Here is a 27,206-nt window from a genome sequence, read left to right on the forward strand (position 1 = left end):
GCCTTCTGATCTGTGCTCTGAGTTGTCACATTACACTAAAACTCTCAACACTGCTAGACAAGAGAGATGCTCCTTCCAACGTGGGATGGATGCAGTCTCTCCTAAGCAGACCAGGTTTTCCCCAGAAGGTTTTCCAGTTGTTAACAAAGCCAACCCCATTTGCGGGGCACCACTCCGACAACCAGCGATTAAATGATGAATAGCGAGTAAACATATCATCATTGGCCATATTGGGATGGGGTCCAGAGAACACTACGGAGTCCGACATTGTTCGTGCAAATGCACAAACCGACTGAACATTAAACTTGGTGACCTCCGAGCGACGTAATCGGATGTCGTTGCTGCCGACATGAATAATTATCTTACTGTATTTATGTTTAGCTTTAGCCAGCAGCTTTAAATTTGATTCAATGTCGCCCGCTATGGCCCCAGGAATGCAGACTACTCTCGCTGGCTTCGCTAGTTTAACGTTCCGAAGTATGGAATCGCCTATGAACAGAGCAGGTTCCTCGACCGGTGACTTGTCGAGTTGAGAAAATCTGCTCGAAACGCTAAGGGGTTGGTGGTGCTCCGTTGACTTTGGCCGGGAACTATTCCTCCCACGAACAGTCACCCACCGACCCTGGTTTCCCGGCTGCTGCTATTTAAAAGATATTTTCGATTTTATTTCTACTAAAATACGTCATGAAGCTATTGTTTTGGCCCTTACTATTGTTTGCATAGAATCATAGTTGTAAAAAGATTGTCTTTATGCAAAGCAAGCAGTGTTGATCTATAAATCTGGTTGGAGATGCTGGGGATTGATTCCAGGACCTCATACATGCTAAGCATGCGCTCTACCACTGAGCTACATCCCCTTGTATGAAGTATTCACTTGTTTTCAAAAGAGTTTATCTTCACTGTATTGTGTCCCATCAGTGCATTGGAATATTTCAAAGATATTCTCGATAATATTTCTACTAACATACTATATGAAGCTTTTGTTTTGGCCTAACTATTATTTGCACAGAATCATAGTTGTAAAAATATTGTCTTTATGCAAAGCAAGCAGTTTAAAACAGTGTTTATCTATAAATCTGGTTGGAGATGCTGGGGATTGAACCCAGCACCTCATACATGCTAAGCATGCACTCTACCACTAAACTACATACCCTTGTATGAAATGTTCACTTGTTTTCAACAAAAATTTAACCTCACCTTATTATGTCCCATCAGTGGCTTGGAATATTTAAAAGATATTCTCGATATTATTTCTACTAAGATACTTCATGAAGCTATTGTTTTGGCCTAACTATTATTTGCACAGAATCATAGTTGTAAAAAGATTATCTTTATGCAAAGCAAGCAGTTTAAAACAGTGTTGATCTATAAATCTGGTTGGAGATGCTGGGGATTGAACCTAGCACCTCACACATGCTAAGCATGCACTCTACCACTGAGCTACATGCCCTTGTATGAAATGTTCACTTGTTTTCAAAAAAATTTAACCTCACATTATTATGTCCCATCAGTGGCTTGGAATATTTAAAAGATATTCTCGCCATTATTTCTACTATAATACTTCATGAAGCTATTGTTTTGGCCTAACTATTATTTGCACAGAATCATAGTCATTGTTTAAAGATTGTCTTTATGCAAAGCAAGTAGTTTAAAAGAGTATTGATTAACAAATCTAGTTGGGATGCTGGGGATTGAACCTAGGACCTCATACATGCAAAGCATGCGCTCTACCACTGAGCTACATACCCTTTTCTAAATGGTTCACTTGTTTTCAAAAGAGTTTATCTTCACTGTATTATGTCACATCAGTGGATTGGAATATTTCAAAGATATTTTCGATATTACTTCTAATAAAATACTTCATGAAGCTATTGTTTTGGCCCTTACTATTATTTGCATAGAATCATAGTTGTAAAAAGATTGTCTTCATGCAAAGCAAGCAGTTTAAAACAGTGTTGATCTATAAATCTAGTTGGAGATGCTGGGGATTGAACCGAGGACCTCATACACGCGAAGCATGCGCTCTACCACTGAGCTACATCCCCTTGTATGAACTGTCCACTTGTTTTCAAAGAGATTTTAACTTCACCTTATTATGTACCATCAGTGGCTTGGAATATTTAAAAGATATTCTCGATAATATTTCTACTAACACACTTAATGAAGCTATTGTTTTGGCCTAACTATTATTTGCACATAATCATAGTCATTGTTTAAAGATTGTCTTTATGCAAAGCAAGTAGTTTAAAACAGTATTGATCTATAAATCTAGTTGGAGATGCTGGGGATTGAACCTAGGACCCCATACATGCAAAGCATGCGCTCTACCACTGAGCTACATACCCTTTTCTAAATGGTTCACTTGTTTTCAAAAGAGTTTATCTTCACTGTATTATGTCACATCAGTGGATTGGAATATTTCAAAGATATTTTCGATATTACTTCTAATAAAATACTTCATGAAGCTATTGTTTTGGCCCTTACTATTATTTGCATAGAATCATAGTTGTAAAAAGATTGTCTTCATGCAAAGCAAGCAGTTTAAAACAGTGTTGATCTATAAATCTAGTTGGAGATGCTGGGGATTGAACCGAGGACCTCATACACGCGAAGCATGCGCTCTACCACTGAGCTACATCCCCTTGTATGAACTGTCCACTTGTTTTCAAAGAGATTTTAACTTCACCTTATTATGTACCATCAGTGGCTTGGAATATTTAAAAGATATTCTCGATAATATTTCTACTAACACACTTCATGAAGCTATTGTTTTGGCCTAACTATTATTTGCACATAATCATAGTCATTGTTTAAAGATTGTCTTTATGCAAAGCAAGTAGTTTAAAACAGTATTGATCTATAAATCTAGTTGGAGATGCTGGGAATTGAACCCAGGACCTCATACATGCTAAGCATGCGCTCTACCACTGAGCTACATCCCCTTGTTTGAACTGTTCACTTGTTTTCAACAAAAAATTAACCTCACCTTATTATGTCCCATCAGTGGCTTGGAATATTTAAAAGATATTCTCGATATTACTTCTACTAAAACACTTCATGAAGCTATTGTTTTGGCCCTTACTATTATTTGCATAGAATCATAGTTGTAAAAAGATTGTCTTTATGCAAAGAAAGCAGTTTAAAAAAGCATTGATCTATAAATCTGGTTGGAGATGCTGGGGATTGAACCCAGGACCTCATACATGCTAAGCATCCGCTCTACCACTGAGCTACATCCCCTTGTATGAAGTGTTAACTTGCTTTCAACAAAAATTTAACCTCACCTTATTATGTCCCATCAGTGGCTTGGAATATTTAAGAGATATTCTCGATAATATTTCTTCCAACATACTTCATGAAGCTATTGCTTTGGCCTAACTATTATTTGCACAGAATCATAGTCATTGTTTAAAGATTGTCTTTATGCAAAGCAAGTAGTTTAAAAGAGTATTGATTAACAAATCTAGTTGGAGATGCTGGGGATTGAACCTAGGACCTCATACATGCAAAGCATGCGCTCTACCACTGAGCTACATACACTTTTCTAAATGGTTCACTTGTTTTCAAAAGAGTTTAACTTCACTGTATTATGTCACATCGGTGGATTGGAATATTTAAAAGATATTTTCGATATTACTTCTAATAAAATACTTCATGAAGCTATTGTTTTGGCCCTTACTATTATTTGCATAGAATCATAGTTGTCAAACGATTGGCTTTATGCAAAGCAAGCAGTTTAAAAAAGTGTTTATCGGTAAATCTGGTTGGAGATGCTGGGGATTGACCCCAGGACCTCATACATGCTAAGCATGCGCTCTACCACTGAGCTACATACCCTTTTCTTAATGGTTCACTTGTTTTCAAAAGAGTTTAACTTCACTGTATTATGTCCCATTAGTGCATTGGAATATTTCAAAGATTTTATCGATAATATTTCTACTAACATACTATATGAAGCTTTTGTTTTGGCCTAACTATTATTTGCATAGAATCATAGTTGTAAAAAGATTGTCTTTATGCAAAGCAAGTAGTTTAAAACAGTATTGATCTATAAATCTAGTTGGAGATGCTGGGGATTGAACCCAGGACCTCATACATGCAAAGCATGCACTGTACCACTGAGCTACATCCCCTTGTATGAGCTGTTCACTTGTTTTCAAAAGAGTTTATCTTCACTGTATTATGTCCCATCAGTGCATTGGAATATTTCAAAGATTTTCTCGATAATATTTCTACTAACATACGATATGAAGCTATTGTTTTGGCCTAACTATTATTTGCACAGAATCATAGTTGTAAAAAGATTATCTTTATGCAAAGCAAGCAGTTTAAAACAGTGTTGATCTATAAATCTGGTTGGAGATGCTGGGGATTGAACCTAGCACCTCACACATGCTAAGCATGCGCTCTACCACTGAGCTACATGCCCTTGTATGAAATGTTCACTTGTTTTCAACAAAAATTTAACCTCACATTATTATGTCCCATCAGTGGCTTGGAATATTTAAAAGATATTCTCGATATTATTTCTACTATAATACTTCATGAAGCTATTGTTTTGGCCTAACTATTATTTGCATACAATCATAGTCATTGTTTAAAGATTGTCTTTATGCAAAGCAAGTAGTTTAAAAGAGTATTGATTAACAAATCTAGTTGGAGATGCTGGGGATTGAACCTAGGACCTCATACATGCAAAGCATGCGCTCTACCACTGAGCTACATGACCTTTTCTAAATGGTTCACTTGTTTTCAAAAGAGTTTATCTTCACTGTATTATGTCAGTGGATTGGAATATTTCAAAGATATTTTCGATATTACTTCTAATAAAATACTTCATGAAGCTATTGTTTTGGCCCTTACTATTATTTGCATGGAATCATAGTTGTCAAAAGATTGTCTTTATGCAAAGCAAGCAGTTTAAAAAAGTGTTGATCCATAAATCTGGTTGGAGATGCTGGGGATTGAACCCAGGACCTCATACATGCTAAGCATGCTCTCTACCACTGAGCTACATCCCCTTTTCTTAATGGTTCACTTGTTTTCAACAAAAATTTAACCTCACCTTATTATGTCCCATCAGTGGCTTGGAATATTTAAGAGATATTCTCGATAATATTTCTTCCAACATACTTCATGAAGCTATTGCTTTGGCCTAACTATTATTTGCACAGAATCATAGTCATTGTTTAAAGATTGTCTTTATGCAAAGCAAGTAGTTTAAAAGAGTATTGATTAACAAATCTAGTTGGAGATGCTGGGGATTGAACCTAGGACCTCATACATGCAAAGCATGCGCTCTACCACTGAGCTACATACACTTTTCTAAATGGTTCACTTGTTTTCAAAAGAGTTTAACTTCACTGTATTATGTCACATCGGTGGATTGGAATATTTAAAAGATATTTTCGATATTACTTCTAATAAAATACTTCATGAAGCTATTGTTTTGGCCCTTACTATTATTTGCATAGAATCATAGTTGTCAAACGATTGGCTTTATGCAAAGCAAGCAGTTTAAAAAAGTGTTTATCGGTAAATCTGGTTGGAGATGCTGGGGATTGACCCCAGGACCTCATACATGCTAAGCATGCGCTCTACCACTGAGCTACATACCCTTTTCTTAATGGTTCACTTGTTTTCAAAAGAGTTTAACTTCACTGTATTATGTCCCATTAGTGCATTGGAATATTTCAAAGATTTTATCGATAATATTTCTACTAACATACTATATGAAGCTTTTGTTTTGGCCTAACTATTATTTGCATAGAATCATAGTTGTAAAAAGATTGTCTTTATGCAAAGCAAGTAGTTTAAAACAGTATTGATCTATAAATCTAGTTGGAGATGCTGGGGATTGAACCCAGGACCTCATACATGCAAAGCATGCACAATACCACTGAGCTACATCCCCTTGTATGAGCTGTTCACTTGTTTTCAAAAGAGTTTATCTTCACTGTATTATGTCCCATCAGTGCATTGGAATATTTCAAAGATTTTCTCGATAATATTTCTACTAACATACGATATGAAGCTATTGTTTTGGCCTAACTATTATTTGCACAGAATCATAGTTGTAAAAAGATTATCTTTATGCAAAGCAAGCAGTTTAAAACAGTGTTGATCTATAAATCTGGTTGGAGATGCTGGGGATTGAACCTAGCACCTCACACATGCTAAGCATGCGCTCTACCACTGAGCTACATGCCCTTGTATGAAATGTTCACTTGTTTTCAACAAAAATTTAACCTCACATTATTATGTCCCATCAGTGGCTTGGAATATTTAAAAGATGTTCTCGATATTATTTCTACTATAATACTTCATGAAGCTATTGTTTTGGCCTAACTATTATTTGCATACAATCATAGTCATTGTTTAAAGATTGTCTTTATGCAAAGCAAGTAGTTTAAAAGAGTATTGATTAACAAATCTAGTTGGAGATGCTGGGGATTGAACCTAGGACCTCATACATGCAAAGCATGCGCTCTACCACTGAGCTACATGACCTTTTCTAAATGGTTCACTTGTTTTCAAAAGAGTTTATCTTCACTGTATTATGTCAGTGGATTGGAATATTTCAAAGATATTTTCGATATTACTTCTAATAAAATACTTCATGAAGCTATTGTTTTGGCCCTTACTATTATTTGCATGGAATCATAGTTGTCAAAAGATTGTCTTTATGCAAAGCAAGCAGTTTAAAAAAGTGTTGATCTATAAATCTGGTTGGAGATGCTGGGGATTGAACCCAGGACCTCATACATGCTAAGCATGCTCTCTACCACTGAGCTACATCCCCTTTTCTTAATGGTTCACTTGTTTTCAAAAGAGTTTATCTTCACTGTATTATGTCCCATCAGTGGCTTGGAATATTTAAAAGACATTCTCGATAATATTTCTTCCAACATATTTCATGAAGCTATTGTTTTGGCCTAACTATTATTTACACAGAATCATAGTTAAAAGATTGTCTTTATGCAAAGCAAGTAGTTTAAAACAGTATTGATCTATAAATCTAGTTGGAGATGCTGGGGATTGAACCCAGGACCTCATACATGCTAAGCATGCGCTCTACCACTGAGCTACATCCCCTTGTATGAACTGTTTACTTGTTTTCAAAAGAGTTTATCTTCACTGTATTATGTCCCTTCAGTGCATTGGAATATTTCAAAGATTTTCTCGATAATATTTCTACTAACATACGATATGAAGCTAATGTTTTGGCCTAATTATTATTTGCACAGAATCATAGTTGTAAAAAGATTGTCTTTATGCAAAGCAAACAGTTTAAAACAGTGTTGATCTATAAATCTGTTTGGAGATGCTGGGGATTGAACCTAGCACCACACAAATGCTAAGCATGTGCTCTACCACTGAGCTACATGCCCTTGTATGAAATGTTCACTTGTTTTCAACAAAAATTTAACCTCACCTTATTATGTCCCATCAGTGGCTTGGAATATTTAAAAGATATTTTCGATATTACTTCTAATAAAATACTTCATGAAGCTATTGTTTTGGCCCTTACTATTTGCATAGAATCATAGTTGTCAAAAGATTGTCTTTATGCAAAGCAAGCACTTTAAAAAAGCGTTGATCTATAAATCTGGTTGGAGATGCTGGGGATTGAACCCAGGACCTCATACATGCAAAGCATGCGCTCTACCACTGAGCTACACCCCCTTGTATGAAATATTCACTTGTTTTCAACAAAAAATTTAACCTCACCTTATTATGTCCCATTAGTGGCTTGGAATATTTAAAACATATTCTCGATAATATTTCTTCCAACATACTTCATGAAGCTATTGTTTTGGCCTCACTATTATTTGCATAGAATCATAGTTGTAAAAAGATTGTCTTTATGCAAACCAAGTACAGGTGCTGGTCAAATTATTAGAATATCATGAAAAAGTTGATTTATTTCAGTAATTATATTCAGAACGTGAAACTTACATATTATATCAATTCATTACACACAGAGTGATATATTTGAAATGTTTATTTATTTTAATTTGGATGATTAGTACTGACAATTACTGAAAATCCCAAATTCAGTATCTCAGAAAATTAGAATATTAGTTACGACTAGTACAAAAAAAGTTTTTTTAGAAATGTGGGCCAACTGAAAAGTATGAACATGGAAAGTTTCAGCATGTGGGGCAATCAATACTTAGTTGCAGCTCCTTTTGCCTGAATTGCTGCAGCAATACGGCGTGGCATGGAGTCGACCAGTCTGTTGCACTCCTCAGGTGTTATGAGAGCCCAGGTTGCTTTAATAGTGGCCTTCAGCTCTTCAGCATTGTTGGGTCTGGCATCTCGCATCTTCCGCTTCACAATACCCCATAGGTTTTCTATGAGGTTAAGGTCAGGTGAGTTTGCAGGCCAATCAAGAACAGGGATACCATGGTCCTTAAACCAGGTACTGGTAGATTTGGCACTGTGTGCAGGTGCCAAGTCATGTTGGAAAATGAAATCTTCACCTCCATAAAGTTGGTCCGCGGCAGGCAGCATAAAGTGTTCTAAAACTTCCTGGTAGACTGCTGCATTGACCCTGGACCTCAGGAAACACAGTGGACCAACACCAGCAGATGACATGGCACCCCAGACCATTACTCACTGTGGAAATTTTACACTGGACTTCAGGCAACGGGGATTCTGTGCTTCTCCTGTCTTCCTCCAGACTCTGGGACCTTGATTTCCAAAGGAGATACAAAATTGACTTTCATCTGAAAACATAACTTTGGACCACTCAGCAGCAGTCCAGTCCTTTTTGTCTTGAGACGCTTTTGACGTTGTCTCTTATTCAAGAGTGGCTTTACACGAGGAAGGCGACAGCTGAAGCCCATATCTTGCATACGTCGGTGCGTGGTGCTTCTTGAAGCACTGACTCCAGCTACAGTCCACTCTTTGTGGATCTTCCCCTACATTTTTGAATCGGTTTTGTTTGACAATCCTCTCCAGGGCGCGTTTATCCCTCTTGCTTGTACACTCTTTTCTACCACATCTTTTTCTTCCCTTCGCCTCTCTATTAATGTGCTTGGACACAGAGCTCTGGCAACATCCAACCTCTTTGGCAATGACCTTTTGGGTCTTGCCCTCCTTCTTTAAAGTATCAATGGTCTTCTTTTGGACAGTTGTCAAGTCAGCAGTCTTCCCCATGATTGTGTGTCATACAGAATCAAAACGACGGACCATTTAAAGGCTTTTCCAGGTGTTTTGAGTTAGTTAGCAAATTAGAGTGTGGCACCAGGTGTCTTCAACATCTGACCTTTTCACCATATTCTAATTTTCTGAGATGTTGAATTAAGGGTTTTCATTGGTTGTCAGCTATAATCATCTTCTTTTTGGCAAAAAACACTTGAAATGTATCAGTCTGTTTGGAATGAATGTATACATTCTACAGGTTTGACTTTCTAAATGGAATTAATGAAATAAATCAACTTTTTCATGATATTCTAATAATTTGACCAGCACCTGTAGTTTAAAAGAGTATTGATCTATAAATCTAATTGGAGATGCTGGGGATTGAACCCAGGACCTCATACATGCGAAGCATGCACTCTACCACTGAGCTACATCCCCTTGTCTTAATGGTTCACTTGTTTTCAAAGAGAGTTTAACTTCACTTTATTATGTACCATGAGTGGCTTGGAATATTTAAAAGAGCTATTGTTTTGGCTCTTACTATTATTTACACAGAATCATAGTTAAAAGATTGTCTTTATGCAAAGCAAGTAGTTTAAAACAGTATTGATCTATAAATCTAGTTGGAGATGCTGGGGATTGAACCCAGGACCTCATACATGCTAAGCATGCGCTCTACCACTGAGCTACATCCCCTTGTATGAACTGTTTACTTGTTTTCAAAAGAGTTTATCTTCACTGTATTATGTCCCTTCAGTGCATTGGAATATTTCAAAGATTTTCTCGATAATATTTCTACTAACATACGATATGAAGCTAATGTTTTGGCCTAATTATTATTTGCACAGAATCATAGTTGTAAAAAGATTGTCTTTATGCAAAGCAAACAGTTTAAAACAGTGTTGATCTATAAATCTGTTTGGAGATGCTGGGGATTGAACCTAGCACCACACAAATGCTAAGCATGTGCTCTACCACTGAGCTACATGCCCTTGTATGAAATGTTCACTTGTTTTCAACAAAAATTTAACCTCACCTTATTATGTCCCATCAGTGGCTTGGAATATTTAAAAGATATTTTCGATATTACTTCTAATAAAATACTTCATGAAGCTATTGTTTTGGCCCTTACTATTTGCATAGAATCATAGTTGTCAAAAGATTGTCTTTATGCAAAGCAAGCACTTTAAAAAAGCGTTGATCTATAAATCTGGTTGGAGATGCTGGGGATTGAACCTAGGACCTAATACATGCTAAGCATGCACTCTACCAATGAGCTACATGCCCTTGTATGAAATGTTCACTTGTTTTCAACAAAAATTTAACTTCACCTTATTATGTCCCATTAGTGGCTTGGAATATTTAAAACATATTCTCGATAATATTTCTTCCAACATACTTCATGAAGCTATTTTTTTGGCCTCACTATTATTTGCATAGAATCATAGTTGTAAAAAGATTGTCTTTATGCAAAGCAAGTAGTTTAAAACAGTACTGATCTATAAATCTGATTGGAGATGCTGGGGATTGAACCCAGGACCTCATACATGCAAAGCATGCGCTCTACCACTGAGCTACATCCCCTTGTCTTAATGGTTCACTTGTTTTCAAAGAGAGTTTAACTTCACCTTATTATGTACCATCAGTGGCTTGTAATATTTAAAACATATTCTCGATAATATTTCTTCCAACATACTTCATGAAGCTATTGTTTTGGCCTCACTATTATTTGCATAGAATCATAGTTGTAAAAAGATTGTCTTTATGCAAAGATAGTAGTTTAAATCTATAAATCTAGTTGGAGATGCTGGGGATTGAACCCAGGACCTCATACATGCAAAGCATGCGCTCTACCACTGAGCTACACCCCCTTGTATGAAATATTCACTTGTTTTCAACAAAAATTGAACCTCACCTTATTATGTCCCATTAGTGGCTTGGAATATTTAAAACATATTCTCGATAATATTTCTTCCAACATACTTCATGAAGCTATTGTTTTGGCCTCACTATTATTTGCATAGAATCATAGTTGTAAAAAGATTGTCTTTATGCAAAGCAAGTAGTTTAAAACAGTATTGATCTATAAATCTAGTTGGAGATGCTGGGGATTGAACCCAGGACCTCATACATGCACTCTACCACTGAGCTACATCCCCTTGTCTTAATGGTTCACTTGTTTTCAAAGAGAGTTTAACTTCACTTTATTATGTACCATGAGTGGCTTGGAATATTTAAAAGAGCTATTGTTTTGGCTCTCACTATTATTTGCATAGAATCATAGTTGTAAAGAGATTGTCTTTATGCAAAGCAAGCAGTTTAAAACAGTGTTGATCTATTAATCTAGTTGGAGATGCTGGGGATTGAACCCAGGACCTCATACATGCTAAGCATGCGCTCTACCACTGAGCTACATCCCCTTGTATGAACTGTTCACTTGTTTTCAACAAAAAATGAACCTCACCTTATTATCTGGTTGGCTTGGAATATTTAAAAGATATTTTCGATATTACTTCTAATAAAATACTTCATGAAGCTATTGTTTTGGCCTCACTATTATTTGCATAGAATCATAGTTGTAAAAAGATAGTCTTTTTGCAAAGCAAGTAGTTTAAAACAGTATTGATCTATAAATCTACTTGGAGATGCTGGGGATTGAACCCAGGACCTCATACATGCAAAGCATGCGCTCTACCACTGAGCTAAATCCCCTTGTCTTAACGGTTCACTTGTTTTCAAAAGAGTTTATCTTCACTGTATTATGTCCCATGAATGGGTAGGAATATTTAAAAGACATTCTCGATAATATTTCTTCCAACATACTTCATGAAGCTATTGTTTTGGCCTAACTATTATTTACACAGAATCATAGTTAAAAGATTGTCTTTATGCAAAACAGTATTGATCTATAAATCTAGTTGGAGATGCTGGGGATTGAACCCAGGACCTCATACATGCTAAGCATGCGCTCTACCACTGAGCTACATCCCCTTGTATGAACTGTTTATTTGTTTTCAAAAGAGTTTATCTTCACTGTATTATGTCCCTTCAGTGCATTGGAATAGTTCAAAGATTTTCTGATAATATTTCTACTAACATGCGATATGAAGCTATTGTTTTGGCCTAATTATTATTTGCACAGAATCATAGTTGTAAAAAGATTGTCTTTATGCAAAGCAAACAGTTTAAAACAGTGTTGATCTATAAATCTGTTTGGAGATGCTGGGGATTGAACCTAGCACCACACACATGCTAAGCATGTGCTCTACCACTGAGCTACATGCCCTTGTATGAAATGTTCACTTGTTTTCAACAAAAATTTAACATCACCTTATTATGTCCCATCAGTGGCTTGGAATATTTAAAAGATATTTTCGATATTACTTCTAATAAAATACTTCATGAAGCTATTGTTTTGGCCCTTACTATTTGCATAGAATCATAGTTGTGAAAAGATTGTCTTTATGCAAAGCAAGCAGTTTAAAAAAGCGTTGATCTATAAATCTGGTTGGAGATGCTGGGGATTGAACCTAGGACCTAATACATGCTAAGCATGCGCTCTACCAATGAGCTACATGCCCTTGTATGAAATGTTCACTTGTTTTCAACAAAAATTTAACTTCACCTTATTATGTCCCATTAGTGGCTTGGAATATTTAAAACATATTCTCGATAATATTTCTTCCAACATACTTCATGAAGCTATTTTTTTGGCCTCACTATTATTTGCATAGAATCATAGTTGTAAAAAGATTGTCTTTATGCAAAGCAAGTAGTTTAAAACAGTACTGATCTATAAATCTGATTGGAGATGCTGGGGATTGAACCCAGGACCTCATACATGCAAAGCATGCGCTCTACCACTGAGCTACATCCCCTTGTCTTAACGGTTCACTTGTTTTCAAAGAGAGTTTAACTTCACCTTATTATGTCCCATCAGTGGCTTGGAATATTTAAAAGATATTTTCGATATTACTTCTAATAAAATACTTCATGAAGCTATTGTTTTGGCCCTTACTATTTGCATAGAATCATAGTTGTCAAAAGATTGTCTTTATGCAAAGCAAGCAGTTTAAAAAAGCGTTGATCTATAAATCTGGTTGGAGATGCTGGGGATTGAACCTAGGACCTAATACATGCTAAGCATGCGCTCTACCAATGAGCTACATGCCCTTGTATGAAATGTTCACTTGTTTTCAACAAAAATTTAACTTCACCTTATTATGTCCCATTAGTGGCTTGGAATATTTAAAACATATTCTCGATAATATTTCTTCCAACATACTTCATGAAGCTATTTTTTCGGCCTCACTATTATTTGCATAGAATCATAGTTGTAAAAAGATTGTCTTTATGCAAAGCAAGTAGTTAAAAACAGTACTGATCTATAAATCTGATTGGAGATGCTGGGGATTGAACCCAGGACCTCATACATGCAAAGCATGCGCTCTACCACTGAGCTACATCCCCTTGTCTTAATGGTTCACTTGTTTTCAAAGAGAGTTTAACTTCACCTTATTATGTACCATCAGTGGCTTGTAATATTTAAAACATATTCTCGATAATATTTCTTCCAACATACTTCATGAAGCTATTGTTTTGGCCTCACTATTATTTGCATAGAATCATAGTTGTAAAAAGATTGTCTTTATGCAAAGATAGTAGTTTAAATCTATAAATCTAGTTGGAGATGCTGGGGATTGAACCCAGGACCTCATACATGCAAAGCATGCGCTCTACCACTGAGCTACACCCCCTTGTATGAAATATTCACTTGTTTTCAACAAAAATTGAACCTCACCTTATTATGTCCCATTAGTGGCTTGGAATATTTAAAACATATTCTCGATAATATTTCTTCCAACATACTTCATGAAGCTATTGTTTTGGCCTCACTATTATTTGCATAGAATCATAGTTGTAAAAAGATTGTCTTTATGCAAAGCAAGTAGTTTAAAACAGTATTGATCTATAAATCTAGTTGGAGATGCTGGGGATTGAACCCAGGACCTCATACATGCACTCTACCACTGAGCTACATCCCCTTGTCTTAATGGTTCACTTGTTTTCAAAGAGAGTTTAACTTCACTTTATTATGTACCATGAGTGGCTTGGAATATTTAAAAGAGCTATTGTTTTGGCTCTTACTATTATTTGCATAGAATCATAGTTGTAAAGAGATTGTCTTTATGCAAAGCAAGCAGTTTAAAACAGTGTTGATCTATTAATCTAGTTAGAGATGCTGGGGATTGAACCCAGGACCTCATACATGCTAAGCATGCGCTCTACCACTGAGCTACATCCCCTTGTATGAACTGTTCACTTGTTTTCAACAAAAAATGAACCTCACCTTATTATCTGGTTGGCTTGGAATATTTAAAAGATATTTTCGATATTACTTCTAATAAAATACTTCATGAAGCTATTGTTTTGGCCTCACTATTATTTGCATAGAATCATAGTTGTAAAAAGATAGTCTTTTTGCAAAGCAAGTAGTTTAAAACAGTATTGATCTATAAATCTACTTGGAGATGCTGGGGATTGAACCCAGGACCTCATACATGCAAAGCATGCGCTCTACCACTGAGCTAAATCCCCTTGTCTTAATAGTTCACTTGTTTTCAAAAGAGTTTATCTTCACTGTATTATGTCCCATGAATGGGTAGGAATATTTAAAAGACATTCTCGATAATATTTCTTCCAACATACTTCATGAAGCTATTGTTTTGGCCTAACTATTATTTACACAGAATCATAGTTAAAAGATTGTCTTTATGCAAAACAGTATTGATCTATAAATCTAGTTGGAGATGCTGGGGATTGAACCCAGGACCTAATACATGCTAAGCATGCGCTCTACCAATGAGCTACATGCCCTTGTATGAAATGTTCACTTGTTTTCAACAAAAAATTAACTTCACCTTATTATGTCCCATTAGTGGCTTGGAATATTTAAAACATATTCTCGATAATATTTCTTCCAACATACTTCATGAAGCTATTTTTTTGGCCTCACTATTATTTGCATAGAATCATAGTTGTAAAAAGTTTGTCTTTATGCAAAGCAAGTAGTTTAAAACAGTACTGATCTATAAATCTGATTGGAGATGCTGGGGATTGAACCCAGCACCTCATACATGCAAAGCATGCGCTCTACCACTGAGCTACATCCACTTGTCTTAATGGTTCACTTGTTTTCAAAGAGAGTTTAACTTCACCTTATTATGTACCATTAGTGGCTTGGAATATTTAAAACATATTCTCGATAATATTTCTTCCAACATACTTCATGAAGCTATTGTTTTGGCCTCACTATTATTTGCATAGAATCATAGTTGTAAAAAGATTGTCTTTATGCAAAGATAGTAGTTTAAATCTAGTTGGAGATGCTGGGGATTGAACCCAGGACCTCATACATGCAAAGCATGCGCTCTACCACTGAGCTACACCCCCTTGTATGAAATATTCACTTGTTTTCAACAAAAAATTTAACCTCACCTTATTATGTCCCATTAGTGGCTTGGAATATTTAAAACATATTCTCGATAATATTTCTTCCAACATACTTCATGAAGCTATTGTTTTGGCCTCACTATTATTTGCATAGAATCATAGTTGTAAAAAGATTGTCTTTATGCAAAGCAAGTAGTTTAAAAGAGTATTGATCTATAAATCTAATTGGAGATGCTGGCGATTGAACCCAGGACCTCATACATGCGAAGCATGCACTCTACCACTGAGCTACATCCCCTTGTCTTAATGGTTCACTTGTTTTCAAAGAGAGTTTAACTTCACTTTATTATGTACCATGAGTGGCTTGGAATATTTAAAAGAGCTATTGTTTTGGCTCTTACTATTATTTGCATAGAATCATAGTTGTAAAGAGATTGTCTTTATGCAAAGCAAGCAGTTTAAAACAGTGTTGATCTATAAATCTAGTTGGAGATGCTGGGGATTGAACCCAGGACCTCATACATGCTAAGCATGCGCTCTACCACTGAGCTACATCCCCTTGTATGAACTGCTCACTTGTTTTCAACAAAAAATGAACCTCACCTTATTATCTGGTTGGCTTGGAATATTTAAAAGATATTTTCGATATTACTTCTAATAAAATACTTCATGAAGCTATTGTTTTGGCCTCACTATTATTTGCATAGAATCATAGTTGTAAAAAGATAGTCTTTTTGCAAAGCAAGTAGTTTAAAACAGTATTGATCTATAAATCTACTTGGAGATGCTGGGGATTGAACCCAGGACCTCATACATGCAAAGCATGCGCTCTACCACTGAGCTACATCCCCTTGTCTTAATGGTTCACTTGTTTTCAAAAGAGTTTATCTTCACTGTATTATGTCCCATGAATGGGTAGGAATATTTAAAAGACATTCTCGATAATATTTCTTCCAACATACTTCATGAAGCTATTGTTTTGGCCTAACTATTATTTACACAGAATCATAGTTAAAAGATTGTCTTTATGCAAAGCAAGTAGTTTAAAACAGTATTGATCTATAAATCTAGTTGGAGATGCTGGGGATTGAACCCAGGACCTCATACATGCTAAGCATGCGCTCTACCACTGAGCTACATCCCCTTGTATGAACTGTTTACTTGTTTTCAAAAGAGTTTATCTTCACTGTATTATGTCCCTTCAGTGCATTGGAATATTTCAAAGATTTTCTCGATAATATTTCTACTAACATACGATATGAAGCTATTGTTTTGGCCTAATTATTATTTGCACAGAATCATAGTTGTAAAAAGATTGTCTTTATGCAAAGCAAACACTTTAAAACAGTGTTGATCTATAAATCTGTTTGGAGATGCTGGGGATTGAACCTAGCACCACACACATGCTAAGCATGTGCTCTACCACTGAGCTACATGCCCTTGTATGAAAAGTTCACTTGTTTTCAACAAAAATTTAACCTCACCTTATTATGTCCCATCAGTGGCTTGGAATATTTAAAAGATATTTTCGATATTACTTCCAATAAAATACTTCATGAAGATATTGTTTTGGCCCTTACTATTTGCATAGAATCATAGTTGTCAAAAGATTGTCTTTATGCAAAGCAAGCAGTTTAAAAAAGCGTTGATCTATAAATCTGGTTGGAGATGCTGGGGATTGAACCTAGGACCTAATACATGCTAAGCATGCGCTCTACCAATGAGCTACATGCCCTTGTATGAAATGTTCACTTGTTTTCAACAAAAAATTAACTTCACCTTATTATGTCCCATTAGTGGCTTGGAATATTTAAAACATATTCTCGATAATATTTCTTCCAACATACTTCATGAAGCTATTTTTTTGGCCTCACTATTATTTGCATAGAATCATAGTTGTAAAAAGATTGTCTTTATGCAAAGCAAGTAGTTTAAAACAGTACTGATCTATAAATCTGATTGGAGATGCTGGGGATTGAACCCAGGACCTCATACATGCAAAGCATGCGCTCTACCACTGAGCTACATCCCCTTGTCTTAATGGTTCACTTGTTTTCAAAGAGAGTTTAACTTCACCTTATTATGTACCATCAGTGGCTTGGAATATTTAAAACATATTCTCGATAATATTTCTTCCAACATACTTCATGAAGCTATTGTTTTGGCCTCACTATTATTTGCATAGAATCATAGTTGTAAAAAGATTGTCTTTATGCAAAGATAGTAGTTTAAATCTAGTTGGAGATGCTGGGGATTGAACCCAGGACCTCATACATGCAAAGCATGCGCTCTACCACTGAGCTACACCCCCTTGTATGAAATATTCACTTGTTTTCAACAAAAAATTTAACCTCACCTTATTATGTCCCATTAGTGGCTTGGAATATTTAAAACATATTCTCGATAATATTTCTTCCAACATACTTCATGAAGCTATTGTTTTGGCCTCACTATTATTTGCATAGAATCATAGTTGTAAAAAGATTGTCTTTATGCAAAGCAAGTAGTTTAAAAGAGTATTGATCTATAAATCTAATTGGAGATGCTGGGGATTGAACCCAGGACCTCATACATGCGAAGCATGCACTCTACCACTGAGCTACATCCCCTTGTCTTAATGGTTCACTTGTTTTCAAAGAGAGTTTAACTTCACTTTATTATGTACCATGAGTGGCTTGGAATATTTAAAAGAGCTATTGTTTTGGCTGTTACTATTATTTGCATAGAATCATAGTTGTAAAGAGATTGTCTTTATGCAAAGCAAGCAGTTTAAAACAGTGTTGATCTATAAATCTAGTTGGAGATGCTGGGGATTGAACCCAGGACCTCATACATGCTAAGCATGCGCTCTACCACTGAGCTACATCCCCTTGTATGAACTGTTCACTTGTTTTCAACAAAAAATGAACCTCACCTTATTATCTGGTTGGCTTGGAATATTTAAAAGATATTTTCGATATTACTTCTAATAAAATACTTCATGAAGCTATTGTTTTGGCCTCACTATTATTTGCATAGAATCATAGTTTAAAAAAGATAGTCTTTTTGCAAAGCAAGTAGTTTAAAACAGTATTGATCTATAAATCTACTTGGAGATGCTGGGGATTGAACCCAGGACCTCATACATGCAAAGCATGCGCTCTACCACTGAGCTACATCCCCTTGTCTTAATGGTTCACTTGTTTTCAAAAGAGTTTATCTTCACTGTATTATGTCCCATGAATGGGTAGGAATATTTAAAAGACATTCTCGATAATATTTCTTCCAACATACTTCATGAAGCTATTGTTTTGGCCTAACTATTATTTACACAGAATCATAGTTAAAAGATTGTCTTTATGCAAAGCAAGTAGTTTAAAACAGTATTGATCTATAAATCTAGTTGGAGATGCTGGGGATTGAACCCAGGACCTCATACATGCTAAGCATGCGCTCTACCACTGAGCTACATCCCCTTGTTTGAACTGTTTACTTGTTTTCAAAAGAGTTTATCTTCACTGTATTATGTCCCTTCAGTGCATTGGAATATTTCAAAGATTTTCTCGATAATATTTCTACTAACATACGATATGAAGCTATTGTTTTGGCCTAATTATTATTTGCACAGAATCATAGTTGTAAAAAGATTGTCTTTATGCAAAGCAAACACTTTAAAAGAGTGTTGATCTATAAATCTGTTTGGAGATGCTGGGGATTGAACCTAGCACCACACAAATGCTAAGCATGTGCTCTACCACTGAGCTACATGCCCTTGTATGAAATGTTCACTTGTTTTCAACAAAAATTTAACCTCACCTTATTATGTCCCATCAGTGGCTTGGAATATTTAAAAGATATTTTCGATATTACTTCTAATAAAATACTTCATGAAGCTATTGTTTTGGCCCTTACTATTTGCATAGAATCATAGTTGTCAAAAGATTGTCTTTATGCAAAGCAAGCAGTTTAAAAAAGCGTTGATCTATAAATCTGGTTGGAGATGCTGGGGATTGAACCTAGGACCTAATACATGCTAAGCATGCGCTCTACCAATGAGCTACATGCCCTTGTATGAAATGTTCACTTGTTTTCAACAAAAATTTAACTTCACCTTATTATGTCCCATTAGTGGCTTGGAATATTTAAAACATATTCTCGATAATATTTCTTCCAACATACTTCATGAAGCTATTTTTTTGGCCTCACTATTATTTGCATAGAATCATAGTTGTAAAAAGATTGTCTTTATGCAAAGCAAACACTTTAAAACAGTGTTGATCTATAAATCTGTTTGGAGATGCTGGGGATTGAACCTAGCACCACACAAATGCTAAGCATGTGCTCTACCACTGAGCTACATGCCCTTGTATGAAATGTTCACTTGTTTTCAACAAAAATTTAACCTCACCTTATTATGTCCCATCAGTGGCTTGGAATATTTAAAAGATATTTTCGATATTACTTCTAATAAAATACTTCATGAAGCTATTGTTTTGGCCCTTACTATTTGCATAGAATCATAGTTGTCAAAAGATTGTCTTTATGCAAAGCAAGCAGTTTAAAAAAGCGTTGATCTATAAATCTGGTTGGAGATGCTGGGGATTGAACCTAGGACCTAATACATGCTAAGCATGCGCTCTACCAATGAGCTACATGCCCTTGTATGAAATGTTCACTTGTTTTCAACAAAAATTTAACTTCACCTTATTATGTCCCATTAGTGGCTTGGAATATTTAAAACATATTCTCGATAATATTTCTTCCAACATACTTCATGAAGCTATTTTTTTGGCCTCACTATTATTTGCATAGAATCATAGTTGTAAAAAGATTGTCTTTATGCAAAGCAAGTAGTTTAAAACAGTACTGATCTATAAATCTGATTGGAGATGCTGGGGATTGAACCCAGGACCTCATACATGCAAAGCATGCGCTCTACCACTGAGCTACATCCCCTTGTCTTAATGGTTCACTTGTTTTCAAAGAGAGTTTAACTTCACCTTATTATGTACCATCAGTGGCTTGTAATATTTAAAACATATTCTCGATAATATTTCTTCCAACATACTTCATGAAGCTATTGTTTTGGCCTCACTATTATTTGCATAGAATCATAGTTGTAAAAAGATTGTCTTTATGCAAAGATAGTAGTTTAAATCTATAAATCTAGTTGGAGATGCTGGGGATTGAACCCAGGACCTCATACATGCAAAGCATGCGCTCTACCACTGAGCTACACCCCCTTGTATGAAATATTCACTTGTTTTCAACAAAAATTGAACCTCACCTTATTATGTCCCATTAGTGGCTTGGAATATTTAAAACATATTCTCGATAATATTTCTTCCAACATACTTCATGAAGCTATTGTTTTGGCCTCACTATTATTTGCATAGAATCATAGTTGTAAAAAGATTGTCTTTATGCAAAGCAAGTAGTTTAAAACAGTATTGATCTATAAATCTAGTTGGAGATGCTGGGGATTGAACCCAGGACCTCATACATGCACTCTACCACTGAGCTACATCCCCTTGTCTTAATGGTTCACTTGTTTTCAAAGAGAGTTTAACTTCACTTTATTATGTACCATGAGTGGCTTGGAATATTTAAAAGAGCTATTGTTTTGGCTCTTACTATTATTTGCATAGAATCATAGTTGTAAAGAGATTGTCTTTATGCAAAGCAAGCAGTTTAAAACAGTGTTGATCTATTAATCTAGTTGGAGATGCTGGGGATTGAACCCAGGACCTCATACATGCTAAGCATGCGCTCTACCACTGAGCTACATCCCCTTGTATGAACTGTTCACTTGTTTTCAACAAAAAATGAACCTCACCTTATTATCTGGTTGGCTTGGAATATTTAAAAGATATTTTCGATATTACTTCTAATAAAATACTTCATGAAGCTATTGTTTTGGCCTCACTATTATTTGCATAGAATCATAGTTGTAAAAAGATAGTCTTTTTGCAAAGCAGGTAGTTTAAAACAGTATTGATCTATAAATCTACTTGGAGATGCTGGGGATTGAACCCAGGACCTCATACATGCAAAGCATGCGCTCTACCACTGAGCTAAATCCCCTTGTCTTAATGGTTCACTTGTTTTCAAAAGAGTTTATCTTCACTGTATTATGTCCCATGAATGGGTAGGAATATTTAAAAGACATTCTCGATAATATTTCTTCCAACATACTTCATGAAGCTATTGTTTTGGCCTAACTATTATTTACACAGAATCATAGTTAAAAGATTGTCTTTATGCAAAACAGTATTGATCTATAAATCTAGTTGGAGATGCTGGGGATTGAACCCAGGACCTCATACATGCTAAGCATGCGCTCTACCACTGAGCTACACCCCCTTGTATGAAATATTCACTTGTTTTCAACAAAAATAGAACCTCACCTTTTTATGTCCCATTAGTGGCTTGGAATATTTAAAACATATTCTCGATAATATTTCTTCCAACATACTTCATGAAGCTATTGTTTTGGCCTCACTATTATTTGCATAGAATCATAGTTGTAAAAAGATTGTCTTTATGCAAAGCAAGTAGTTTAAAACAGTATTGATCTATAAATCTAGTTGGAGATGCTGGGGATTGAACCCAGGACCTCATACATGCACTCTACCACTGAGCTACATCCCCTTGTCTTAATGGTTCACTTGTTTTCAAAGAGAGTTTAACTTCACTTTATTATGTACCATGAGTGGCTTGGAATATTTAAAAGAGCTATTGTTTTGGCTCTTACTATTATTTGCATAGAATCATAGTTGTAAAGAGATTGTCTTTATGCAAAGCAAGCAGTTTAAAACAGTGTTGATCTATTAATCTAGTTGGAGATGCTGGGGATTGAACCCAGGACCTCATACATGCTAAGCATGCACTCTACCACTGAGCTACATCCCCTTGTATGAACTGTTCACTTGTTTTCAACAAAAAATTAACCTCACCTTATTATCTGGTTGGCTTGGAATATTTAAAAGATATTTTCGATATTACTTCTAATAAAATACTTCATGAAGCTATTGTTTTGGCCTCACTATTATTTGCATAGAATCATAGTTGTAAAAAGATAGTCTTTTTGCAAAGCAAGTAGTTTAAAACAGTATTGATCTATAAATCTACTTGGAGATGCTGGGGATTGAACCCAGGACCTCATACATGCAAAGCATGCGCTCTACCACTGAGCTAAATCCCCTTGTCTTAATGGTTCACTTGTTTTCAAAAGAGTTTATCTTCACTGTATTATGTCCCATGAATGGGTAGGAATATTTAAAAGACATTCTCGATAATATTTCTTCCAACATACTTCATGAAGCTATTGTTTTGGCCTAACTATTATTTACACAGAATCATAGTTAAAAGATTGTCTTTATGCAAAACAGTATTGATCTATAAATCTAGTTGGAGATGCTGGGGATTGAACCCAGGACCTCATACATGCTAAGCATGCGCTCTACCACTGAGCTACATCCCCTTTTATGAACTGTTTACTTGTTTTCAAAAGAGTTTATCTTCACTGTATTATGTCCCTGCAGTGCATTGGAATATTTCAAAGATTTTCTCGATAATATTTCTACTAACATACGATATGAAGCTATTGTTTTGGCCTAATTATTATTTGCACAGAATCATAGTTGTAAAAAGATTGTCTTTATGCAAAGCAAACAGTTTAAAACAGTGTTGATCTATAAATCTGTTTGGAGATGCTGGGGATTGAACCTAGCACCACACACATGCTAAGCATGTGCTCTACCACTGAGCTACATGCCCTTGTATGAAAAGTTCACTTGTTTTCAACAAAAATTTAACCTCACCTTATTATGTCCCATCAGTGGCTTGGAATATTTAAAAGATATTTTCGATATTACTTCCAATAAAATACTTCATTGAGCTATTGTTTTGGCCCTTACTATTTGCATAGAATCATAGTTGTCAAAAGATTGTCTTTATGCAAAGCAAGCAGTTTAAAAAAGCTTTGATCTATAAATCTGGTTGGAGATGCTGGGGATTGAACCTAGGACCTAATACATGCTAAGCATGCGCTCTACCAATGAGCTACATGCCCTTGTATGAAATGTTCACTTGTTTTCAACAAAAAATTAACTTCACCTTATTATGTCCCATTAGTGGCTTGGAATATTTAAAACATATTCTCGATAATATTTCTTCCAACATACTTCATGAAGCTATTTTTTTGGCCTCACTATTATTTGCATAGAATCATAGTTGTAAAAAGATTGTCTTTATGCAAAGCAAGTAGTTTAAAACAGTACTGATCTATAAATCTGATTGGAGATGCTGGGGATTGAACCCAGGACCTCATACATGCAAAGCATGCGCTCTACCACTGAGCTACATCCCCTTGTCTTAATGGTTCACTTGTTTTCAAAGAGAGTTTAACTTCACCTTATTATGTACCATCAGTGGCTTGGAATATTTAAAACATAATCTCGATAATATTTCTTCCAACATACTTCATGAAGCTATTGTTTTGGCCTCACTATTATTTGCATAGAATCATATTTGTAAAAAGATTGTCTTTATGCAAAGATAGTAGTTTAAATCTAGTTGGAGATGCTGGGGATTGAACCCAGGACCTCATACATGCAAAGCATGCGCTCTACCACTGAGCTACATCCCCTTGTCTTAATGGTTCACTTGTTTTCAAAGAGAGTTTAACTTCACTTTATTATGTACCATGAGTGGCTTGGAATATTTAAAAGAGCTATTGTTTTGGCTCTTACTATTATTTGCATAGAATCATAGTTGTAAAGAGATTGTCTTTATGCAAAGCAAGCAGTTTAAAACAGTGTTGATCTATAAATCTAGTTGGAGATGCTGGGGATTGAACCCAGGACCTCATACATGCTAAGCATGCGCTCTACCACTGAGCTACATCCCCTTGTATGAACTGTTCACTTGTTTTCAACAAAAAATGAACCTCACCTTATTATCTGGTTGGCTTGGAATATTTAAAAGATATTTTCGATATTACTTCTAATAAAATACTTCATGAAGCTATTGTTTTGGCCTCACTATTATTTGCATAGAATCATAGTTGTAAAAAGATAGTCTTTTTGCAAAGCAAGTAGTTTAAAACAGTATTGATCTATAAATCTACTTGGAATTGAACCCAGGACCTCATACATGCAAAGCATGCGCTCTACCACTGAGCTACATCCCCTTGTCTTAATGGTTCACTTGTTTTCAAAAGAGTTTATCTTCACTGTATTATGTCCCATGAATGGGTAGGAATATTTAAAAGACATTCTCGATAATATTTCTTCCAACATACTTCATGAAGCTATTGTTTTGGCCTAACTATTAGTTACACAGAATCATAGTTAAAAGATTGTCTTTATGCAAAGCAAGTAGTTTAAAACAGTATTGATCTATAAATCTAGTTGGAGATGCTGGGGATTGAACCCAGGACCTCATACATGCTAAGCATGCGCTCTACCACTGAGCTACATCCCCTTGTATGAACTGTTTACTTGTTTTCAAAAGAGTTTATCTTCACTGTATTATGTCCCATGAATGGGTAGGAATATTTAAAAGACATTCTCGATAATATTTCTTCCAACATACTTCATGAAGCTATTGTTTTGGCCTAACTATTAGTTACACAGAATCATAGTTAAAAGATTGTCTTTATGCAAAGCAAGTAGTTTAAAACAGTATTGATCTATAAATCTAGTTGGAGATGCTGGGGATTGAACCCAGGACCTCATACATGCTAAGCATGCGCTCTACCACTGAGCTACATCCCCTTGTATGAACTGTTCACTTGTTTTCAACAAAAAATGAACCTCACCTTATTATCTGGTTGGCTTGGAATATTTAAAAGATATTTTCGATATTACTTCTAATAAAATACTTCATGAAGCTATTGTTTTGGCCTCACTATTATTTGCATAGAATCATAGTTGTAAAAAGATAGTCTTTTTGCAAAGCAAGTAGTTTAAAACAGTATTGATCTATAAATCTACTTGGAATTGAACCCAGGACCTCATACATGCAAAGCATGCGCTCTACCACTGAGCTACATCCCGTTGTCTTAATGGTTCACTTGTTTTCAAAAGAGTTTATCTTCACTGTATTATGTCCCATGAATGGGTAGGAATATTTAAAAGACATTCTCGATAATATTTCTTCCAACATACTTCATGAAGCTATTGTTTTGGCCTAACTATTAGTTACACAGAATCATAGTTAAAAGATTGTCTTTATGCAAAGCAAGTAGTTTAAAACAGTATTGATCTATAAATCTAGTTGGAGATGCTGGGGATTGAACCCAGGACCTCATACATGCTAAGCATGCGCTCTACCACTGAGCTACATCCCCTTGTATGAACTGTTCACTTGTTTTCAACAAAAAATGAACCTCACCTTATTATCTGGTTGGCTTGGAATATTTAAAAGATATTTTCGATATTACTTCTAATAAAATACTTCATGAAGCTATTGTTTTGGCCTCACTATTATTTGCATAGAATCATAGTTGTAAAAAGATAGTCTTTTTGCAAAGCAAGTAGTTTAAAACAGTATTGATCTATAAATCTACTTGGAATTGAACCCAGGACCTCATACATGCAAAGCATGCGCTCTACCACTGAGCTACATCCCGTTGTCTTAATGGTTCACTTGTTTTTAAAAGAGTTTATCTTCACTGTATTATGTCCCATGAATGGGTAGGAATATTTAAAAGACATTCTCGATAATATTTCTTCCAACATACTTCATGAAGCTATTGTTTTGGCCTAACTATTAGTTACACAGAATCATAGTTAAAAGATTGTCTTTATGCAAAGCAAGTAGTTTAAAACAGTATTGATCTATAAATCTAGTTGGAGATGCTGGGGATTGAACCCAGGACCTCATACATGCTAAGCATGCGCTCTACCACTGAGCTACATCCCCTTGTATGAACTGTTTACTTGTTTTCAAAAGAGTTTATCTTCACTGTATTATGTCCCTTCAGTGCATTGGAATATTTCAAAGATTTTCTCGATAATATTTCTACTAACATACGATATGAAGCTATTGTTTTGGCCTAATTATTATTTGCACAGAATCATAGTTGTAAAAAGATTGTCTTTATGCAAAGCAAACACTTTAAAACAGTGTTGATCTATAAATCTGTTTGGAGATGCTGGGGATTGAACCTAGCACCACACAAATGCTAAGCATGTGCTCTACCACTGAGCTACATGCCCTTGTATGAAATGTTCACTTGTTTTCAACAAAAATTGAACCTCACCTTATTATGTCCCATCAGTGGCTTGGAATATTTAAAAGATATTTTCGATATTACTTCTAATAAAATACTTCATGAAGCTATTGTTTTGGCCCTTACTATTTGCATAGAATCATAGTTGTCAAAAGATTGTCTTTATGCAAAGCAAGCAGTTTAAAAAAGCGTTGATCTATAAATCTGGTTGGAGATGCTGGGGATTGAACCTAGGACCTAATACATGCTAAGCATGCGCTCTACCAATGAGCTACATGCCCTTGTATGAAATGTTCACTTGTTTTCAACAAAAATTTAACTTCACCTTATTATGTCCCATTAGTGGCTTGGAATATTTAAAACATATTCTCGATAATATTTCTTC

The 27,206-nt window shown here is 35.4% G+C and overlaps 2 protein-coding genes and 55 non-coding genes across 57 annotated transcripts in view; 1 reads left to right on the plus strand and 56 right to left on the minus strand.

The window, feature by feature from the left end:
- The window catches only part of nt5dc1 (5'-nucleotidase domain containing 1), a 193,380-nt gene that overhangs the window by 33,739 nt on the left and 132,435 nt on the right, over positions 1 to 27,206 (plus strand). The gene's annotated exons all lie outside the window — the stretch shown is intronic.
- LOC148061030 (uncharacterized) lies at positions 26 to 9,165 on the minus strand. The gene is made up of 4 exons (XM_087812825.1): positions 8,864 to 9,165; positions 8,624 to 8,696; positions 8,197 to 8,334; positions 26 to 640 (listed from the first exon to the last, which is right to left on the minus strand). Exons 1-4 carry the CDS (start codon positions 9,163 to 9,165, stop codon positions 26 to 28), a joined length of 1,128 nt encoding a protein of 375 aa, XP_087668951.1.
- trnaa-agc (transfer RNA alanine (anticodon AGC)) lies at positions 786 to 857 on the minus strand. The gene has a single exon. It is a non-coding gene; the product is annotated as a tRNA-Ala (tRNA).
- On the minus strand, positions 1,974 to 2,045 carry trnaa-cgc (transfer RNA alanine (anticodon CGC)). Its single transcript has one exon. It is a non-coding gene; the product is annotated as a tRNA-Ala (tRNA).
- trnaa-ugc (transfer RNA alanine (anticodon UGC)) lies at positions 2,274 to 2,345 on the minus strand. Its single transcript has one exon. It is a non-coding gene; the product is annotated as a tRNA-Ala (tRNA).
- Positions 2,571 to 2,642, minus strand: trnaa-cgc (transfer RNA alanine (anticodon CGC)). The gene has a single exon. It is a non-coding gene; the product is annotated as a tRNA-Ala (tRNA).
- On the minus strand, positions 2,871 to 2,942 carry trnaa-agc (transfer RNA alanine (anticodon AGC)). Its single transcript has one exon. It is a non-coding gene; the product is annotated as a tRNA-Ala (tRNA).
- On the minus strand, positions 3,169 to 3,240 carry trnaa-agc (transfer RNA alanine (anticodon AGC)). The gene has a single exon. It is a non-coding gene; the product is annotated as a tRNA-Ala (tRNA).
- Positions 3,766 to 3,837, minus strand: trnaa-agc (transfer RNA alanine (anticodon AGC)). Its single transcript has one exon. It is a non-coding gene; the product is annotated as a tRNA-Ala (tRNA).
- On the minus strand, positions 4,062 to 4,133 carry trnaa-ugc (transfer RNA alanine (anticodon UGC)). The gene has a single exon. It is a non-coding gene; the product is annotated as a tRNA-Ala (tRNA).
- Positions 4,658 to 4,729, minus strand: trnaa-ugc (transfer RNA alanine (anticodon UGC)). The gene has a single exon. It is a non-coding gene; the product is annotated as a tRNA-Ala (tRNA).
- trnaa-agc (transfer RNA alanine (anticodon AGC)) lies at positions 4,950 to 5,021 on the minus strand. The gene has a single exon. It is a non-coding gene; the product is annotated as a tRNA-Ala (tRNA).
- Positions 5,547 to 5,618, minus strand: trnaa-agc (transfer RNA alanine (anticodon AGC)). Its single transcript has one exon. It is a non-coding gene; the product is annotated as a tRNA-Ala (tRNA).
- On the minus strand, positions 5,843 to 5,914 carry trnaa-ugc (transfer RNA alanine (anticodon UGC)). The gene has a single exon. It is a non-coding gene; the product is annotated as a tRNA-Ala (tRNA).
- Positions 6,439 to 6,510, minus strand: trnaa-ugc (transfer RNA alanine (anticodon UGC)). Its single transcript has one exon. It is a non-coding gene; the product is annotated as a tRNA-Ala (tRNA).
- Positions 6,731 to 6,802, minus strand: trnaa-agc (transfer RNA alanine (anticodon AGC)). Its single transcript has one exon. It is a non-coding gene; the product is annotated as a tRNA-Ala (tRNA).
- Positions 7,024 to 7,095, minus strand: trnaa-agc (transfer RNA alanine (anticodon AGC)). Its single transcript has one exon. It is a non-coding gene; the product is annotated as a tRNA-Ala (tRNA).
- trnaa-ugc (transfer RNA alanine (anticodon UGC)) lies at positions 7,615 to 7,686 on the minus strand. Its single transcript has one exon. It is a non-coding gene; the product is annotated as a tRNA-Ala (tRNA).
- On the minus strand, positions 9,517 to 9,588 carry trnaa-cgc (transfer RNA alanine (anticodon CGC)). Its single transcript has one exon. It is a non-coding gene; the product is annotated as a tRNA-Ala (tRNA).
- trnaa-agc (transfer RNA alanine (anticodon AGC)) lies at positions 9,775 to 9,846 on the minus strand. The gene has a single exon. It is a non-coding gene; the product is annotated as a tRNA-Ala (tRNA).
- Positions 10,663 to 10,734, minus strand: trnaa-ugc (transfer RNA alanine (anticodon UGC)). Its single transcript has one exon. It is a non-coding gene; the product is annotated as a tRNA-Ala (tRNA).
- trnaa-ugc (transfer RNA alanine (anticodon UGC)) lies at positions 10,950 to 11,021 on the minus strand. Its single transcript has one exon. It is a non-coding gene; the product is annotated as a tRNA-Ala (tRNA).
- Positions 11,499 to 11,570, minus strand: trnaa-agc (transfer RNA alanine (anticodon AGC)). Its single transcript has one exon. It is a non-coding gene; the product is annotated as a tRNA-Ala (tRNA).
- Positions 11,791 to 11,862, minus strand: trnaa-ugc (transfer RNA alanine (anticodon UGC)). The gene has a single exon. It is a non-coding gene; the product is annotated as a tRNA-Ala (tRNA).
- Positions 12,070 to 12,141, minus strand: trnaa-agc (transfer RNA alanine (anticodon AGC)). The gene has a single exon. It is a non-coding gene; the product is annotated as a tRNA-Ala (tRNA).
- Positions 12,957 to 13,028, minus strand: trnaa-ugc (transfer RNA alanine (anticodon UGC)). The gene has a single exon. It is a non-coding gene; the product is annotated as a tRNA-Ala (tRNA).
- Positions 13,549 to 13,620, minus strand: trnaa-ugc (transfer RNA alanine (anticodon UGC)). The gene has a single exon. It is a non-coding gene; the product is annotated as a tRNA-Ala (tRNA).
- Positions 13,836 to 13,907, minus strand: trnaa-ugc (transfer RNA alanine (anticodon UGC)). The gene has a single exon. It is a non-coding gene; the product is annotated as a tRNA-Ala (tRNA).
- trnaa-agc (transfer RNA alanine (anticodon AGC)) lies at positions 14,385 to 14,456 on the minus strand. The gene has a single exon. It is a non-coding gene; the product is annotated as a tRNA-Ala (tRNA).
- Positions 14,677 to 14,748, minus strand: trnaa-ugc (transfer RNA alanine (anticodon UGC)). The gene has a single exon. It is a non-coding gene; the product is annotated as a tRNA-Ala (tRNA).
- On the minus strand, positions 15,253 to 15,324 carry trnaa-ugc (transfer RNA alanine (anticodon UGC)). Its single transcript has one exon. It is a non-coding gene; the product is annotated as a tRNA-Ala (tRNA).
- trnaa-ugc (transfer RNA alanine (anticodon UGC)) lies at positions 15,532 to 15,603 on the minus strand. The gene has a single exon. It is a non-coding gene; the product is annotated as a tRNA-Ala (tRNA).
- trnaa-cgc (transfer RNA alanine (anticodon CGC)) lies at positions 15,830 to 15,901 on the minus strand. The gene has a single exon. It is a non-coding gene; the product is annotated as a tRNA-Ala (tRNA).
- Positions 16,091 to 16,162, minus strand: trnaa-agc (transfer RNA alanine (anticodon AGC)). Its single transcript has one exon. It is a non-coding gene; the product is annotated as a tRNA-Ala (tRNA).
- Positions 16,383 to 16,454, minus strand: trnaa-ugc (transfer RNA alanine (anticodon UGC)). The gene has a single exon. It is a non-coding gene; the product is annotated as a tRNA-Ala (tRNA).
- trnaa-agc (transfer RNA alanine (anticodon AGC)) lies at positions 16,676 to 16,747 on the minus strand. The gene has a single exon. It is a non-coding gene; the product is annotated as a tRNA-Ala (tRNA).
- trnaa-ugc (transfer RNA alanine (anticodon UGC)) lies at positions 17,564 to 17,635 on the minus strand. The gene has a single exon. It is a non-coding gene; the product is annotated as a tRNA-Ala (tRNA).
- On the minus strand, positions 17,843 to 17,914 carry trnaa-ugc (transfer RNA alanine (anticodon UGC)). Its single transcript has one exon. It is a non-coding gene; the product is annotated as a tRNA-Ala (tRNA).
- Positions 18,141 to 18,212, minus strand: trnaa-cgc (transfer RNA alanine (anticodon CGC)). Its single transcript has one exon. It is a non-coding gene; the product is annotated as a tRNA-Ala (tRNA).
- Positions 18,402 to 18,473, minus strand: trnaa-agc (transfer RNA alanine (anticodon AGC)). Its single transcript has one exon. It is a non-coding gene; the product is annotated as a tRNA-Ala (tRNA).
- On the minus strand, positions 18,694 to 18,765 carry trnaa-ugc (transfer RNA alanine (anticodon UGC)). The gene has a single exon. It is a non-coding gene; the product is annotated as a tRNA-Ala (tRNA).
- On the minus strand, positions 18,987 to 19,058 carry trnaa-agc (transfer RNA alanine (anticodon AGC)). The gene has a single exon. It is a non-coding gene; the product is annotated as a tRNA-Ala (tRNA).
- On the minus strand, positions 20,467 to 20,538 carry trnaa-ugc (transfer RNA alanine (anticodon UGC)). Its single transcript has one exon. It is a non-coding gene; the product is annotated as a tRNA-Ala (tRNA).
- On the minus strand, positions 20,754 to 20,825 carry trnaa-ugc (transfer RNA alanine (anticodon UGC)). The gene has a single exon. It is a non-coding gene; the product is annotated as a tRNA-Ala (tRNA).
- trnaa-agc (transfer RNA alanine (anticodon AGC)) lies at positions 21,303 to 21,374 on the minus strand. Its single transcript has one exon. It is a non-coding gene; the product is annotated as a tRNA-Ala (tRNA).
- On the minus strand, positions 21,595 to 21,666 carry trnaa-ugc (transfer RNA alanine (anticodon UGC)). Its single transcript has one exon. It is a non-coding gene; the product is annotated as a tRNA-Ala (tRNA).
- Positions 21,874 to 21,945, minus strand: trnaa-agc (transfer RNA alanine (anticodon AGC)). Its single transcript has one exon. It is a non-coding gene; the product is annotated as a tRNA-Ala (tRNA).
- trnaa-agc (transfer RNA alanine (anticodon AGC)) lies at positions 22,423 to 22,494 on the minus strand. Its single transcript has one exon. It is a non-coding gene; the product is annotated as a tRNA-Ala (tRNA).
- On the minus strand, positions 22,715 to 22,786 carry trnaa-ugc (transfer RNA alanine (anticodon UGC)). The gene has a single exon. It is a non-coding gene; the product is annotated as a tRNA-Ala (tRNA).
- trnaa-agc (transfer RNA alanine (anticodon AGC)) lies at positions 22,994 to 23,065 on the minus strand. The gene has a single exon. It is a non-coding gene; the product is annotated as a tRNA-Ala (tRNA).
- On the minus strand, positions 23,882 to 23,953 carry trnaa-ugc (transfer RNA alanine (anticodon UGC)). Its single transcript has one exon. It is a non-coding gene; the product is annotated as a tRNA-Ala (tRNA).
- Positions 24,161 to 24,232, minus strand: trnaa-ugc (transfer RNA alanine (anticodon UGC)). The gene has a single exon. It is a non-coding gene; the product is annotated as a tRNA-Ala (tRNA).
- trnaa-agc (transfer RNA alanine (anticodon AGC)) lies at positions 24,422 to 24,493 on the minus strand. The gene has a single exon. It is a non-coding gene; the product is annotated as a tRNA-Ala (tRNA).
- Positions 24,997 to 25,068, minus strand: trnaa-agc (transfer RNA alanine (anticodon AGC)). Its single transcript has one exon. It is a non-coding gene; the product is annotated as a tRNA-Ala (tRNA).
- On the minus strand, positions 25,290 to 25,361 carry trnaa-agc (transfer RNA alanine (anticodon AGC)). The gene has a single exon. It is a non-coding gene; the product is annotated as a tRNA-Ala (tRNA).
- On the minus strand, positions 25,865 to 25,936 carry trnaa-agc (transfer RNA alanine (anticodon AGC)). Its single transcript has one exon. It is a non-coding gene; the product is annotated as a tRNA-Ala (tRNA).
- On the minus strand, positions 26,440 to 26,511 carry trnaa-agc (transfer RNA alanine (anticodon AGC)). The gene has a single exon. It is a non-coding gene; the product is annotated as a tRNA-Ala (tRNA).

This window comes from Callionymus lyra, chromosome 17 (assembly GCF_982586985.1).
Source record: "Callionymus lyra chromosome 17, fCalLyr1.hap1.1, whole genome shotgun sequence".
Lineage (NCBI taxonomy): Eukaryota > Metazoa > Chordata > Actinopteri > Syngnathiformes > Callionymidae > Callionymus > Callionymus lyra.

Bases quoted from the DNA above. Each gene is read 5' to 3' on its own strand.
- LOC148061030 (XM_087812825.1), bottom strand. From the start codon at position 9,165: ATGGGGAAGACTGCTGACTTGACAACTGTCCAAAAGAAGACCATTGAT. The intron at 8,697-8,863 runs GTATGCAAGATA...TTGGAAATCAAG, and splicing joins AAGAAGCACCACGCACCGAC to GTCCCAGAGTCTGGAGGAAG. The intron at 641-8,196 runs GCAAAAGGAGCT...TCTTTTAAATAG, and splicing joins GTATTGCTGCAGCAATTCAG to CAGCAGCCGGGAAACCAGGG.